The 17,118-nt window shown below is 53.0% G+C and overlaps 1 protein-coding gene across 2 annotated transcripts in view; it reads left to right on the forward strand.

Moving 5' to 3' along the window:
• Positions 1-17,118, forward strand: part of LOC144592626 (kinesin-like protein KIF2A) — a 122,081-nt gene that overhangs the window by 79,635 nt on the left and 25,328 nt on the right. For both annotated transcript variants that reach the window (XM_078397317.1, XM_078397324.1), the window contains exon 14: positions 13,104-13,308. In XM_078397317.1, coding sequence (XP_078253443.1) covers positions 13,104-13,308 — 205 coding nt within the window. The remainder of the gene's footprint in view (positions 1-13,103; positions 13,309-17,118) is intronic.

Here is a 17,118-nt window from a genome sequence, read left to right on the forward strand (position 1 = left end):
CTCCCCTTTTTCCCAGTACCCCTCTTTCCCCCACCACCAATTCCCCTCCGCACTACCCCTGTTGTCCCATTCCCCATTCTCTGCCCCCCCCCCCCCCATTTTCTCTCCCCCAGACACACTCTTAGCATCAGTTAAAGGCCCGGGGGGGGGGGGGTTGCGGGTGATCGGATCTGTGAAAAGTCCGGTGGGGGGGGGGCTTCTGGAGATCGCATCATTCAAAGGCCCGGGGGTGGGTGGATAGCGGGGAGATGTTCTCCCGGGTGTGGGAGAGAGGAGAGAAGCAAGGGGAGAGAGGAGAGGTGAGCCGGTGATCGCGGGCTGGCGCCGCTAACGGCGTCCATTGTTTTGGTGCGAGTGAGGAGATGCCGCGCATGCGTGCTGAGTACAGAGTGAGAGATTCCGCGCATGCGTACTGAGCACAGCCGGACCGCAGCGCCCCCCTTCTGTCAAAACTTCGATAAATGAGGGGGGCAGCACTTTTAAACCTCTGTAACGTAAAAAATATGCGTCCGGAATTAAATAAAAATATCATTTTCCAGCAGCGAACCGCATGCTGATTAAGGCGGTACAAAAATCGTGGCGCTACGGTTCACCGTTTTGCCGGAATTGCCGTATTCAGCCGACATCAGTGGAATATATATATATATATATACAACATCTGAGTTTTAATAGTATATAGACTAGCACAAGTGTGCCCGTTGGGCCCGTCCTTGTAGGGTTTTCCATTGTAACCGGGAGGAGGGAGGGAGGAGGGGAGGGGGAGGGAGGGGGGGGGTGAAGGGGGGAGGGAGAGGGGAGGGAGGGGGGTAGGGGGAGGGAGGGGGGAGAGGGGGAGGGAGGGGGACCTCCCCTTTTCCCAGTACCCCTCTTTCCCCATTGGGCCCGTCCTCGTAGGGGTTTCCATTGTAACCGGGAGGAGGGGAGGGAGGGAAGGGGGAGGAGGGAGGAGGGAGGTGTGGAGGGAGGAGGGGAGGGGGAGGGAGGGGGGAGGGGGGAAGGGGGAGGGAGGAGGACCTCCCCTTTTCCCAGTACCACTCTTTCCCCGTTGGGCCCGTCCTCGTAGGGTTTCCATTGTAACCGGGAGGAGGGGAGGGAGGGAAGGGGGAGGGAGGGAGGGAGGAGGGAGGTGTGGAGGGAGGAGGGGAAGGCGGGGGGGTGAGGGGGGGGAGAGGGGAGGGAGGAGGGGAAGGCGGGGGGGTGAGGGGGGGAGAGGGGAGGGAGAGGGGAGGGAGGCGGGTGGGGGGGGAGGGAGGGGGGAGGGAAGGGGGGAGGGATGGGGACCTCCCTTTTCCAGTACCCCTCTTTCCCCGTTGGGCCCGTCCTCGTAGGGTTTCCATTGTAACCGGGAGGAGGGGACGGAGGGAAGGGGGAGGGAGGAGGGAGGAGGGATGTGTGGAGGGAGGAGGGGAGGGGGAGGGAGGGGAGGGGGTGGAGGGGGGAAGGGGGAGGGGTGAGGGAGAGGGGAGGGAGGTGGGTAGGGGGGGAGGGAGGGGGGAACGGGGAGGGAGGGGGGAACGGGGAGGAGGGGGACCTCCCCTTTTCCCAGTACCCCTCTTTCCCCGTTGGGCCCGTCCCCGTAGGATTTCCATTGTAACCGGGAGGGGGGAGGGAGGGTGGAAGGAGGGGGAGAGGGATTGGGGAGGGAGGGATGGAGGGAAGGAGGGAGGGGGGAGTTAGGGGGGGGAGGGGTGAGGGAGGTGGGGAGGGAGGGGGGAGGGAGTTGGGGAGGGAGGGGGAGGAGGGGGGAGGGAGTGGGGATGGAGGTGGGAAGGAGGGGGGATGATGGGGTTGAGGGGGGAAGGGGGACCTCCCCTTTTCCCAGTACCCCTCTTTCCCCCACCACCAAGCCCCCTCCGCAACGACCCCTGTTGTCCCCCTCCCCAGTCCCCCCCCTCCCCAGTCCCCCTTCGTGGATGGGGGACCGAGCTCAGGGGTTACCGAGCTTTTGCGGTTGCAGCTCCTAGACTGTGGAACAGCATCCCTCTCCCCATCAGAACTGCCCCCTCCATCCACTCCTTTAAGTCCACGCTCAAAACCTATTTCTACTCCCTAGCGTTTGAGGCTCATTGAGGAGGTACTGTGAACTGTTTGCGTGCCACTGTATATTTCATTTTTTTCCTTAGTACCTAATCAGATGTACAGCACTTTGGTCAACGTTGGTTGTTTTTAAATGTGCTATACAAATAAAATTGACTTGACTTGACCAAGTGCTTCTCACGGCGATCTGTATTCGCAACAATGTATCACCCATCTCACAGGGGCATTGTGACATCATAAGCTGAAGACCTTCAATAAATCCGCACCACAGCGCCTGTATTCGCAACAATGTATCCCCCATCTCACAGGGGCATTGTGACATCATAATCTGAAGACCTTCAATAAATCCGCACCACAGCGCCCCCTATAATTTAAGGGGGGGGGGGAGCGCTTTAAAACCCTCTGTAACTTAAAAAACATGCGACCGAATTAAATAAAAAACAATTTTGCAGCAGATAACCGCGTGGTGATTAAGGCGGTGCAAAAACCGTGGCGCTACGGTTCACCGTTTTGACGAAATCACAGAAACCGCTGTTACGCGCATATATATATATATATAACACAAGATCTGAGTTTTAGTAGTATACTAGACCGAGTGGGCCCGTTGGGCCCGTCCTCGTAGGGTTTCCATTGTAACCGGGAGGGGAGGAAAGGGGGAGGGTTGGGGGAGGGAAGGGGGAGGGAGGAGGGAGGGGAGGGGGGGAGGGGGGAGGGAGAGGGGAGGGAGGGGGGTAGGGGGGAGGGAGGGGGGAATGGGAGGGGGAGGGGGGAAGGGAGGAGGGAAGGGGGGGAGGGAGAGGGGAGGGAGGGAGGGGGACCTCCCCTTTTCCCAGTACCCCTCTTTCCCCGTTGGGCCCGTCCTCGTAGGGTTTCCATTGTAACCGGGAGGGGAGGGCGGGAAGGGGGAGGGAGGGAGGAGGGAGGTGTGGAGGGAGGAGGGGAGGGGAGGGAGGGGGGAGGGGAGGGAGGGGGGTAGGGGGGAGGGGGAGGGAGAGGGGAGGGGGGAGGGGAGGGGGAAGGGGGGAGGGAGGGGACCTCCCCTTTTCCCAGTACTCCTCTTTCCCCGTTGGGCCCGTCCTCGTAGGGTTTCAATTGTAACCGGGAGGGGGGAGGGAGGGTGGAAGGAGGGGGGAGAGGGATGGAAGGGTGGAGGGAGGGGGGGAGGGATTGGGGAGGGAGGGAAGGAGGGAGGGGGGAGTTAGGGGGGAGGGGGGAGGGAGTTGGGGAGGGAGGGGGAGGAGGGGGGGAGGGAGTGGGGATGGAGGTGGGAAGGAGGGGGGATGAAGGGGTTGAGGGGGAAGGGGGACCTCCCCTTTTCCCAGTACCCCTCTTTCCCCGTTGGGCCTGTCCTCATAGGGTTTCCATTGTAACCGGGAGGGGGGGGGGAGGGAGGAGGGAGGTGTGAAGGGAGGAGGGGAGGGGGAGGGAGGGGGGAGGGGAGGGGGAAGGGGGTAGGGGGAGGGGAGGGAGGGGGATCTCCCCTTTTCCCAGTACCCCTCTTTCCCCGTTGGGCTCGTCCCCGTAGGGTTTCCATTGTAACCGGGAGGGGGGGAGGGAGGGTGGAAGGAGGTGGGAGGGGGAGAGGGATGGAAGGGTGGAGGGAGGGGGCAGGGAGTGGGGGAGGGTGGGATGGAGGGAAGGAGGGAGGGGGGGAGTTAGGGGCTGTGTGATGATGGAGGTTGGGATTGAGGGGGGAGGGAGGGGGGGAGCGAGTGGGGATGGAGGTGGGAAGGAGGGGGGAGGAAGGGGTTGAGGGGGGAAGTGGAACCTCCCCTTTTCCCAGTACCCCTCTTTCCCCCACCACCAAGCCCCCTCCGCAACGACCCCTGTTGTCCCCCTCCCCAGTCCCCATTCTCAGACCCCCCCCATTCTCTCTCTCCCCCAGACACACTCTCAGTGCTTTTTTCGAAACACTTGCCCCGGTGGCCCACGAGCATAGGGGCCCAATGCTGATTTCTGTATGTTAAGTGACTTGCAATAAAAAAAAATACTTTAAAAAAAGATAAGTGCTTTTTAAGTGCTTGTTTTGAAACATTCGCGGTCACATAGTGCTTCTCACTGCGATCTGTTAGTGGTGCTTTTCGAAACAATGTAGCACCCATCTCAAACAAGCATTGGGAGGATGGGAGGGAGGGAAGGGGAGGGAGGGAGGAGAGAGGTGTGGAGGGAGGGGGGAAGGGGAGGGGGGAACGGGGGAAGGGGGAGGGAGAGGGGAGGGAGGGGGGATGGGATGGGGGAAGGGGGAGGGAGGGGGACCTCCCCTTTTCCCAGTACCCCTCTTTCCCCGTTGGGCCCGTCCTCGTAGGGTTTCCATTGTAACCGGGAGGAGGGGAGGGAGGGAGGAGGGAGGTGTGGAGGGAGGAGGGGAGGGGGGGAGGGGAGGGGGGAAGGGGGAGGGAGAGGGTTAGGGGGGAGGGGGAGGGGGGAAGGGGAGGGAGGGGGACCTCCCCTTTTCCCAGTACCCCTCTTTCCCCGTTGGGCCCGTCCCCGTAGGGTTTCCTTTGTAACCAGAAGGGGGGGAGGGAGGGTGGAAGGAGGGGGGAGGGGGAGAGGGATGGAAGGGTGGAGGGAGGGGGGGGAGGATGGAGGGAAGGAGGGAGGGGGGGGAGTTAGGGGAGGAGGGGTGAGGGAGGTGGGGAGGGAGTTGGGGAGGAGGGGGGAGGGAGTGGGGATGGAGGTGGGAAGGAGTGGGGAGGAAGGGGTTGAGGGGGGAAGGGGGGGAGGGAGGGAATAGGGGCCCCATGCTGACCTGTGTATGTTAAGTGACTTGCACAACTTTAAAAAACTGGCAGTTGCTTTTCGCAACAATGTTGCAACAATCTCACACAAGCATTGTGACGTCACAAGCTGAAGATGTAAATTTAAAACCGAGCTGATCTCTCATTGGTGCACGGGTGCCATTGTGACATCACGCGCTGAAGCCCCTTCAAGAAAAGGGTTAGAAATGAAAATTTAAACTTTAATATCTCTCTAGCTTTAAAAAGGTAGCTTCAATTTGAACGAAAGTACTTACAATAGTTGCCCACGTTAATGGTGAATATGGCGGTACAAAAATCGTAGCGCTTTGGTGTAACTTCAGGGAGGAGTAGGGTTTGTAAGTTATGGACAGAAATTCTTCGGAATCTTCCGTACATACACATATACATACATACATACGGAATGTTGGACCGCAGAGTTTTAGTAGTATACTAGACCGAGTGGGCCCGTTGGGCCCGTCCTCGTAGGGTTTCCATTGTAACCCGGAGGGGAGGAAAGGGGGAGGGTTGGGGGAGGGAAGGGGGAGGGAGGAGGGGAGGGAGGGGGGGAGGGGAGGGGGAGGGAGAGGGGAGGGGGGTAGGGGGGAGGGAGAGGGGGGGATGGGAGGGGGGAGGGGAGGGAGGAGGGAAGGGGGGGAGGGAGAGGGGAGGGAGGTGGGTAGGGGGGAGGGAGGGAGGGGGACCTCCCCTTTTCCCAGTACCCCTCTTTCCCCGTTGGGCCCGTCCTCGTAGGGTTTCCATTGTAACCGGGAGGAGGGGAGGGCGGGAAGGGGGAGGGAGGGAGGAGGGAGGTGTGGAGGGAGGAGGGGAGGGGAGGGAGGGGGGAGGGGGGGAAGGGGAGGGGGGAAGGGGGGAAGGGGGAGGGAGAGGGAGAGGGGAGGGAGGGGGGATGGGATGGGGGAAGGGGGGAGGGAGGGGGACCTCCCCTTTTCCCAGTACTCCTCTTTCCCCGTTGGGCCCGTCCTCGTAGGGTTTCAATTGTAACCGGGAGGGGGGGAGGGAGGGTGGAGAGGGATGGAAGGGTGGAGGGAGGGGGGGAGGGATTGGGGAGGGAGGGATGGAGGGAGGGGGGAGTTAGGGGGGAGGGGGGTGGGAGTTGGGGAGGGAGGGGGAGGAGGGGGGGAGGGAGTGGGGATGGAGGTGGGAAGGAGGGGGGATGAAGGGGTTGAGGGGGAAGGGGGACCTCCCCTTTTCCCAGTACCCCTCTTTCCCCGTTGGGCCCGTCCTCATAGGGTTTCCATTGTAACCGGGAGGGGGGGAGGGAGGTGTGGAGGGAGGTGTGGAGGGAGGAGGGGAGGGGGGGAGGGGAGGGGGGAAGGGGAGGGGGAAGGCGGGAGGGGGTAGGGGGGAGGGGAGGGAGGGGGACCTCCCCTTTTCCCAGTACCCCTCTTTCCCCGTTGGGCCCGTCCCCGTAGGGTTTCTATTGTAACCGGGAGGGGGGAGGGAGGATGGAAGGAGGGGGGAGGGGGAGAGGGATGGAAGGGTGGATTGATTGGGGGAGGGAGGGATGGAGGGAAGGAGGGAGGGGGGGAGATAGGGGGGAGGTTTGAGGGAGGTGGGGAGGGAGGGGGAGGGAGTTGGGGAGGGGGGAAGGGGGAGGGAGAGGGGAGGGAGGGGGGATGGGATGGGGGAAGGGGGGAGGGAGGGGGACCTCCCCTTTTCCCAGTACCCCTCTTTCCCCGTTGGGCCCGTCCTCGTAGGGTTTCCATTGTAACCGGGAGGAGGGGAGGGAGGGAGGAGGGAGGTGTGGAGGGAGGAGGGGAGGGGGGAGGGGAGGGGGGAAGGGGGAGGGAGAGGGTTAGGGGGGAGGGGGATGGGGGAGGGGGTAAGGGGAGGGAGGGGGACCTCCCCTTTTCCCAGTACCCCTCTTTCCCCGTTGGGCCCGTCCCCGTAGGGTTTCCTTTGTAACCAGAAGGGGGGGAGGGAGGGTGGAAGGAGGGGGGAGGGGGAGAGGGATGGAAGGGTGGAGGGAGGGGGGGAGGGATGGAGGGAAGGAGGGAGGGGGGGGGAGTTAGGGGAGGAGGGGTGAGGGAGGTGGGGAGGGAGTTGGGGAGGAGGGGGGGAGGGAGTGGGGATGGAGGTGGGAAGGAGTGGGGAGGAAGGGGTTGAGGGGGGAAGGGGGGGAGAGGGAGGGAATAGGGGCCCCATGCTGATCTGTGTATGTTAACTGACTCGCACAACTTTAAAAAACTGGCAGTTGCTTTTCGCAACAATGTTGCAAACCATCTCACACAAGCATTGTGACGTCACAAGCTGAAGACCTTGAAAAAAAAGGTCAGAAAAAAAATTATGTAAATTTAAAACCGAGCTGATCTCTCATTGGTGCACGGGTGCCATTGTGACATCACGCGCTGAAGCCCCTTCAAGAAAAGGGTTAGAAATGAGAAATTTTAACTTTAATATCTCTCTAGCTTTAAAAAGGTAGCTTCAATTTGAACGAAAGTACTTACAATAGTTGCCCATGTTAATGGTGAATATGGCGGTACAAAAATCGTAGCGCTTTGGTGTACCGTCTGGGAGGAGTAGGGTTTGTAAGTTATGGACAGAAATCTTCGGAATCTTCCGTACAAACATACGGAATCTTCCGTATATACATACGGAATGTTGGACCGCAGAGTTTTAGTAGTATACTAGACCGAGTGGGCCCGTTGGGCCCGTCCTCGTAGGGTTTCCATTGTAACCGGGAGGGGAGGAAAGGGGGAGGGTTGGGGGAGGGAAGGGGGAGGGAGGAGGGAGGGGAGGGGGGGAGGGGGGAGGGAGAGGGGAGGGAGGGGGGTAGGGGGGAGGGAGGGGGGAATGGGAGGGGGAGGGGGGAAGGGAGGAGGGAAGGGGGGGAGGGAGAGGGGAGGGGGGAGGGAGGGAGGGGGACCTCCCCTTTTCCCAGTACCCCTCTTTCCCCGTTGGGCCCGTCCTCGTAGGGTTTCCATTGTAACCGGGAGGGGAGGGCGGGAAGGGGGAGGGAGGGAGGAGGGAGGTGTGGAGGGAGGAGGGGAGGGGAGGGAGGGGGGAGGGGAGGGAGGGGGGTAGGGGGGAGGGGGAGGGAGAGGGGAGGGGGGAGGGGAGGGGGAAGGGGGGAGGGAGGGGACCTCCCCTTTTCCCAGTACTCCTCTTTCCCCGTTGGGCCCGTCCTCGTAGGGTTTCAATTGTAACCGGGAGGGGGGAGGGAGGGTGGAAGGAGGGGGGAGAGGGATGGAAGGGTGGAGGGAGGGGGGGAGGGATTGGGGAGGGAGGGAAGGAGGGAGGGGGGAGTTAGGGGGGAGGGGGGAGGGAGTTGGGGAGGGAGGGGGAGGAGGGGGGGAGGGAGTGGGGATGGAGGTGGGAAGGAGGGGGGATGAAGGGGTTGAGGGGGAAGGGGGACCTCCCCTTTTCCCAGTACCCCTCTTTCCCCGTTGGGCCTGTCCTCATAGGGTTTCCATTGTAACCGGGAGGGGGGGGGGGAGGGAGGAGGGAGGTGTGAAGGGAGGAGGGGAGGGGGAGGGAGGGGGGAGGGGAGGGGGAAGGGGAGGGGGGAAGGGGGTAGGGGGAGGGGAGGGAGGGGGATCTCCCCTTTTCCCAGTACCCCTCTTTCCCCGTTGGGCTCGTCCCCGTAGGGTTTCCATTGTAACCGGGAGGGGGGGAGGGAGGGTGGAAGGAGGTGGGAGGGGGAGAGGGATGGAAGGGTGGAGGGAGGGGGCAGGGAGTGGGGGAGGGTGGGATGGAGGGAAGGAGGGAGGGGGGGAGTTAGGGGCTGTGTGATGATGGAGGTTGGGATTGAGGGGGGAGGGAGGGGGGGAGCGAGTGGGGATGGAGGTGGGAAGGAGGGGGGAGGAAGGGGTTGAGGGGGGAAGTGGAACCTCCCCTTTTCCCAGTACCCCTCTTTCCCCCACCACCAAGCCCCCTCCGCAACGACCCCTGTTGTCCCCCTCCCCAGTCCCCATTCTCAGACCCCCCCCATTCTCTCTCTCCCCCAGACACACTCTCAGTGCTTTTTTCGAAACACTTGCCCCGGTGGCCCACGAGCATAGGGGCCCAATGCTGATTTCTGTATGTTAAGTGACTTGCAATAAAAAAAAATACTTTAAAAAAAGATAAGTGCTTTTTAAGTGCTTGTTTTGAAACATTCGCGGTCACATAGTGCTTCTCACTGCGATCTGTTAGTGGTGCTTTTCGAAACAATGTAGCACCCATCTCAAACAAGCATTGGGAGGATGGGAGGGAGGGAAGGGGAGGGAGGGAGGAGAGAGGTGTGGAGGGAGGGGGGAAGGGGAGGGGGGAACGGGGGAAGGGGGAGGGAGAGGGGAGGGAGGGGGGATGGGATGGGGGAAGGGGGAGGGAGGGGGACCTCCCCTTTTCCCAGTACCCCTCTTTCCCCGTTGGGCCCGTCCTCGTAGGGTTTCCATTGTAACCGGGAGGAGGGGAGGGAGGGAGGAGGGAGGTGTGGAGGGAGGAGGGGAGGGGGGGAGGGGAGGGGGGAAGGGGGAGGGAGAGGGTTAGGGGGGAGGGGGAGGGGGGAAGGGGAGGGAGGGGGACCTCCCCTTTTCCCAGTACCCCTCTTTCCCCGTTGGGCCCGTCCCCGTAGGGTTTCCTTTGTAACCAGAAGGGGGGGAGGGAGGGTGGAAGGAGGGGGGAGGGGGAGAGGGATGGAAGGGTGGAGGGAGGGGGGGGAGGATGGAGGGAAGGAGGGAGGGGGGGGAGTTAGGGGAGGAGGGGTGAGGGAGGTGGGGAGGGAGTTGGGGAGGAGGGGGGAGGGAGTGGGGATGGAGGTGGGAAGGAGTGGGGAGGAAGGGGTTGAGGGGGGAAGGGGGGGAGGGAGGGAATAGGGGCCCCATGCTGACCTGTGTATGTTAAGTGACTTGCACAACTTTAAAAAACTGGCAGTTGCTTTTCGCAACAATGTTGCAACAATCTCACACAAGCATTGTGACGTCACAAGCTGAAGATGTAAATTTAAAACCGAGCTGATCTCTCATTGGTGCACGGGTGCCATTGTGACATCACGCGCTGAAGCCCCTTCAAGAAAAGGGTTAGAAATGAAAATTTAAACTTTAATATCTCTCTAGCTTTAAAAAGGTAGCTTCAATTTGAACGAAAGTACTTACAATAGTTGCCCACGTTAATGGTGAATATGGCGGTACAAAAATCGTAGCGCTTTGGTGTAACTTCAGGGAGGAGTAGGGTTTGTAAGTTATGGACAGAAATTCTTCGGAATCTTCCGTACATACACATATACATACATACATACGGAATGTTGGACCGCAGAGTTTTAGTATTATATAGATAGACTAGAAAAGAGGGCCCGTTGGGCCCGTCCCCACACCCCCCATTCTCTCCTCCCCCAGCCCCACTCTTACTCTCCAAGTTTGCCCGTTGGGCCCGTCCTCCTGATCTGTGTATGTCAAGTGACCACTATAGCCTTCTTTTTTTTTTTTTTTTCCTAATCAGATGTTTTGTTTTTTTTTCCTAATCAGATGTGCAGCACTTTAACGTGGGTTGTTTTTAAATGTGCTATACAAATAAAACTGACTTGACTTGACTTGACTTGACTTGCAATAACAAAAAAAGACTTCTTGGAAGCTTTTCGAAACAATGTAGCCGTCACAAGCTGAAAACTAAATCCTTGCTGAAAACTAAATCCTTTTCTGGAAACTTTTGGAAACAAATGTAGCCCCTTCAAGAAAAGGGTTAGAAATGAAAATTTAAACTTTAATATCTCTCTAGCTTTAAAAAGGTAGCTTCAATTTGAACGAAAGTACTTACAATAGTTGCCCAGGTTAATGGTGAATACGGCGGTACAAAAATCGTAGCGCTTTGGTGTACCGTCTTGGAGGAGTAGGGTTTGTAAGTTAAACTTCGGAATCTTCCGTACATACACACATACACACATACATACGAACGCAGAGTTTTAGTATTATACTAGAAAAGAGGGCCCGTTGGGCCCGTCCCCACACCCCCCATTCTCTCCTCCCCCAGCCCCACTCTTACTCTCCAAGTGTGCCCGTTGGGCCCGTCCTCCTGATCTGTGTATGTCAAGTGACCACTATAGCCTTCTTTTTTTTTATTTTTTCCTAATCAGATGTTTTTTGTTTTTTTCATAATCAGATGTGCAGCACTTTGGTCAACGTGGGTTGTTTTTAAATGTGGTATACAAATAAAACTGACTTGACTTGACTTGACTTGACTTGCAATAACAAAAAAGACTTCTTGGAAGCTTTTCGAAACAATGTAGCCGTCACAAGCTGAAAACTAAATCCTTTTCTGTCCTTTTCTGGAAACTTTTGGAAACAAATGTTGCCCCTTGAAGAAAAGGGTTAGAAATGAAAATTTAAACTTTAATATCTCTCTAGCTTTAAAAAGGTAGCTTCAATTTGAACGAAAGTACTTACAATAGTTGCCCAGGTTAATGGTGAATACGGCGGTACAAAAATCGTAGCGCTTTGGTGTAACGTTTTGGAGGAGTAGGGTTTGTAAGTTAAACTTCGGAATCTTCCGTACATACACACATACATACATACATACGAACGCAGAGTTTTAGTATTATAAAATAATAATAATAATAATAATAATATATATAGATAGATATAGATAGATAGAGATAGATAGATAGATAGACAGACAGACAGACAGACAGACAGACAGACAGACAGACAGACAGACAGACAGACAGACAGACAGACAGACAGACAGACAGACAGACAGACAGACAGACAGACAGACAGACAGACAGACAGACAGACAGACAGACAGACAGACAGACAGACAGACAGACAGACAGACAGACAGACAGACAGACAGACAGACAGACAGACAGACAGACAGACAGACAGACAGACAGACAGACAGACAGACAGACAGACAGACAGACAGACAGACAGACAGACAGACAGACAGACAGACAGACAGACAGACAGACAGACAGACAGACAGACAGACAGACAGACAGACAGACAGACAGACAGACAGACAGACAGACAGACAGACAGACAGACAGACAGACAGACAGACAGACAGACAGACAGACAGACAGACAGACAGACAGACAGACAGACAGACAGACAGACAGACAGACAGACAGACAGACAGACAGACAGACAGACAGACAGACAGACCTACCTATATCTATCTTCTTAAAACTCAGATCTTGTGTATGTATGAATATATGTATATATATATATATCTGTGATTTGGCTGATTACGACAAAACGGTAAACCGTAGTGCCACGATTTTTGCACCGCCTTAATCACCACGCTGAACGCTGCTGGAAAATGATGTTTTTATTTGATTCGGTCGCGTATTTTTTAAGTCACAGAGGTTTTAGTTAAAAAAAATTTAAAAACAGCTGTTTTTTCAGTTGCCTTCAGCGTGTGACGTCAAAAAGCTCGCGCAATCCCCCTCCTACTGATTTATTGAAGGCTTTCAGCGTGGCGCTGCTGTGCGTCTGCGTATGGGCTCACCTCTCCTCTCTCCCCTTGCTTCTCTCTTCTCTCCCACACCCGGGAGACCCTCTCCCCGCTATCTCCCCCCCCCGGACCTTTCACCGATGCGCTCCCCCCCCCCCCCCCGGACCTTTCACTGATGCGCTCCCCCGCCGCCCACGAACCTTTCACTAATGCGCACCCCACCCCCCAGGAACTTTCACTGATGCGCTCCCCCCCCCCCGGACCTGTTGGTGCTGGGGGCAAGAGAGAGTAGGGGAAAGGGGTGTGCTGGGGAAAGGGGGGAGAGTAAGAGTGTGTCTGGGGGAGAGAGTATGGTGGCAGGGTCTGAGAATGGGGACTGGGGAGGGGGACAACAGGGGTCGTCCGGAGGGGGCTTGGTGGTGGGGGAAATAGGGGTACTGGGAAAAGGGGAGGTCGTGGGGAAAGGGGGGGTGTGGGGAGAGTAAGATTGGGGTTGGGGGAGGAGAGAATGGGGGGTGTGGGAATGGGCCCATACATACATATATATATATATATGACTATAAAGAGGCCCATGTGTTCCTAAATGATGCAGTATAATTATTTATTGGAACAACAGAGCTACTGGTCATTGTTAATATTTTTTTGCAATCAGTACAGAATATCTAAATAGTCTTGCATTTCTACAGTTTATGTGGCAGCAGTAGATCTAAAAGTAGCGATGTTGGAGGAGGAAGTAAATTAGTTTTACTTTCCCTCACCTAGACATTTTGGAAAGATATTCTTCTTTGAATGTTATAAAGCTTTTGTTCCTGTTTTTGAATATTGGCTCTTTTAAAGAATTCTATATGTTTTAACAGTCTATTCTTGTCATCAAATGTTGCAAATAAGTATTTTGCAAATACTCTTTAATTCTTTGTTCAAACATCCTTATAGAACGTCTGGTCAGACTTCTGCAAACGCTCACTCTTCAAGAAGCCATGCAGTATTCCAGATAATTCTTCGCAGAAAAGGGAAAATGCATGGAAAGTTTTCGTTAATAGACCTGGCAGGAAATGAGAGGGGAGCAGACACCTCTAGTGCAGATCGACAGACACGCCTTGAAGGTGCTGAAATTAACAAGAGTCTTTTAGCACTAAAGGTAATGTAAAGCAACAATTTCAGTATTAATTACAGCTTATTTTCCCACCTAAAACATGGCTAATTTTATGTATCCTGCAAGCCAGCCAAGGTGGTTAAAACATTTTGTTTGAACTTCTTGGATTGTGGAACGTAACAGCACAGAGGGCAGAATTCACCCAACCCCATTTTACAGCTGAAAACCTTGTTGGTCATAAGATTTCAAGATATTTTAAATGGTGACGATGATTTCTTCCTCCACATTTATTGACCAGAGAATTTTTGACTCAACTATAGTTTTGATTAAAAATGACTCTTAACACCCTTCTAATCACCCTATTTATTAACAAATCTATGTTAATTTATATAACAAATTATTTGTCACATACACATACAAGATGTGCAGTGAAATGAAAAGTCACCCACAGTCCAGACTTCAGCTCTACACCTCAGTTAACCCGTGTTATCTTTATTCCAAAGAAAATATAACCAAAATGTTGTCAATCCCTCTTTGTAACTAAAGTTCTCCAATCTGAACAGTATCTTCACTATCTTTTAAGCACCTTATCACATCCTATATTTTGTTGACTGGAACTACTCGATGGTTCAATCAACAGCTCAATGGTTCTTTACTCTGGTAAGATCCTCTGCTGCTAAATTGTTTGCCTTAACAGATAGGTATTCCATTTGCCCGAGTCATTTTATCTGGTTTTGCTACCTTAAGGGGTCTGCAAACATGCTCTTAAAGATCATTTTGTTCCTCTATACTTCACAGTTCACCCCCATTCACTGTGAGTCCCTTGTCCTGTTTGCTTTCCTCAAATGCATTGCCTTTCATTCTTCAGACTGAATCTTATTTCCTATTTTTGTGCCTACCTGACCAGTTAAAGTAATACTTTTTTCCACCTGCACAAGGACCACCAGACTTTAGATCTCATTATAGCTTTAGTCTTTTGACTGAGTAGCATCAGGAAGGTTATACCTTACATAAAGAAAAGATGCTGCTGTGTTTTGGCATGGGAGGGTTGTGTTAGTCACTTCAGCCCAGTATATCATTGCAGGAGTTCCTCAGATGGTATCTTGTGCCCACAAAATTTGCTAACATTTGCATAGCATTCAGCTCCTTGTACAACTACTCAAGCAGGAAAACAAGACAGCATTCACGCATGGCAAATAATTGGCATGCAATCTTTGGCCTCGCTATCCAGGATTAAGCAGTCTGAGTGATGTCCTATTCACCTGCCTAAACATCAATTCCCTCCGCTTTCATTGCACAGTAATTTGTTAATAAAATGCATTGCAGTTACGGCCCAAGCTATTCCAGCTGCATTTTCCAAATTTGCAAAACACATTGCAGTTTCTTCCTGAAGCTATTCTAACTGCATTTTCCAAATTCACAAAACACACTGTAGTTACTTGCCCAAGCGACTCCAACTGCATTATTTAAATCCGCATCCTCAGCAATCAAGAAGGATGAGGGTGGCAGGCATATGTGAGCACCACCACATTCAGGTTTTCCTCCTAATACATACACCATCCAGACATGGAAATGTGTTGCAGTTCTCTCATCACGAGTTCTAAATCCTGGAAGCATTATGGACCTTCAGAAGGACTGAAATAGTTTAAGAAGATAGCTCACTACCACCACCTTAAGGGCAATTAGGTACAGTTGATAAATAAGGGACAGTGGTTAAAGGGCCTGTCCCACTTAGGCAATCTTTTTGGCGACTGCCGGCGACTGTAAAGTCGTAGCAGATCGCCAAACTTTTCTTTTACCCGACGACAATGACCAGGACAATGCTGAGTCAGGTCGAGATTACAGCGACTTCTGAAACATCGCGAAAATTCCCACGCTGTCAATGCTTCTCCGTCGTCCTGGTTTTCACTGAAATTACTATAACTCCTTTTGTTACTAAAAACCAAGCTTCACTGTAACAAGGAATAAACTGGATTTACTTCCAGTTTACTAATAGCTGCATTAAAAAATAATAATTTTAAAAGTGGTTAAGTGGATTTTTGTGAAAGGTGTGTGGGCATTCTTTGAAAATGTAAGGGAGATGCATATCTGGTTTCTGGGTTGCATATTTGGGTTTGGAGCTCACTTTAAATGTAATGGCTGAGGCCAAAAACATCGCGCTTACCTGACCATCAAACTGTCGCCTCCAATCTACCTGTCAAATGTCCTGACGGTAAATAAATTGGTTAAGCACAAGCATTTTATGGTATTTTGAAATGACTACTTATTTTAATATTATGTGCTTCTAAATGTATCTTAAGAGAACCTATCAAACCTGGGGACAGCATGCGACAGCGACCACAATAAGCTACGATACCTGGCGACAAGCCAGCTGTTGCCGAGAGATTTCAAACCGTTTGATTTCTCGGTGACACTCCGAGATCCACTACGATCTTTGGAAGACTCCTCACGATCATGCCCGCGACACCCCGGCGAAAGTTCGGCGACAGCCTAGTCGCCAGCAGTCGCCTTAAAATCGCCTAAGTGGGACAGGCCCTTTACTTATTGAATTAGCAGCAGCCAGACTCCTATATCATTGATCGATTCAAATCCCAGTGATAGCTGGGGAGTTTAAATTCAATTTAATAAATTAATCTGGAATTGATCAAAAGTGGCATGTAAGAGACTTTTAGAGAGGCACATGGATATGCAGGTATTACAGAGATTGGATTATGTGCAGGTAGATAAGATCTTGGCATCATATTCGACACAGACATTGTGGGCCAAAGGGTATGTTCCTGTGCATAGGGTATGTTCTATATTCTATTATGCATCCTAGTTCTAGCTCTGCATGCCAGAGGTAATGTCTCCCAGCATTTATCCAACTGCTCAGTTTTCATATTTCTGTGAGATCACTTTTCGCTTATCAAAATTCCAGTGTTGGCCTGAGTTTGCCCTTTCATATCTGGAATCAGTACAGTGAATCTTCTGAGTGCTTTAGTTATTCTTTTTAAATAAGTAGAAACAAATGTTGCAGTATTCCAAAAATGGTCTCATCAATACCCTGAACAAAACTGTAACAAAACGCGCCATGAAGACCAACATTTCATTTGCCTTCCTATTTCTTGTTCTACCTGCAAGCTGATTAAGTCTTGAGTCAGGACATCACATGTAACTTAGCCAAACATCTTGTTAAAATCAATGTTGCCTGCATTAAATATTCACCCTCGCCCCAGACATAACTTTTCCTTCGCAGGTTCTCTCTAATCATTGATTTATACTGTCTTTGAGATTTCCAGTGATTTACCCACCACTGCTGTTTAGATGACTATTTGTCTCTTTCATCATTTTCAAACAATATAAGTATTAGAGATAGCAATAGGGCCCCTTGTTCCTATTGTGCCATTCAACAAGATCATGGCTAATATCTGAAACCCTTAATGTGCATAATATATAACCCTGCCTTAAATATACTCAGCAATTTGTCCCCATTGTCCTCAGATGGGGAATTCTTAAGAGTCACAAATCAAGATATTTCTTCTCAACTCAGTCCTGGACAGCCATCCCTTTTCATTTGAGACTGTCCTTTGGTTCCAGACACCCCAGCCAGTGCAAACATCCCTATATTTACCTTGTCAGTCCACGTGAGAGTTTTGTAGATATCAAAGTGGTCATTTTTCTTTTAAGCTGTGTAGTTCTTACAGGGCTCGAATATGTAGAAATAGGGATAACAGATCTACAGGCTAAGATTTCTAGAACCAGGGGTTTGTTGTTGGAAATTCATTGTACTCCTCTTGTTACTAAGAGATACAGGTCTGGTCTCTCTAAGGATATATTAGGTAATAAAGGGAGTGCAATGAGGTGCAGAGCGCTAAT

The sequence above is a fragment of the Rhinoraja longicauda genome, chromosome 1 (genome assembly GCF_053455715.1).
Source record: "Rhinoraja longicauda isolate Sanriku21f chromosome 1, sRhiLon1.1, whole genome shotgun sequence".
Lineage (NCBI taxonomy): Eukaryota > Metazoa > Chordata > Chondrichthyes > Rajiformes > Arhynchobatidae > Rhinoraja > Rhinoraja longicauda.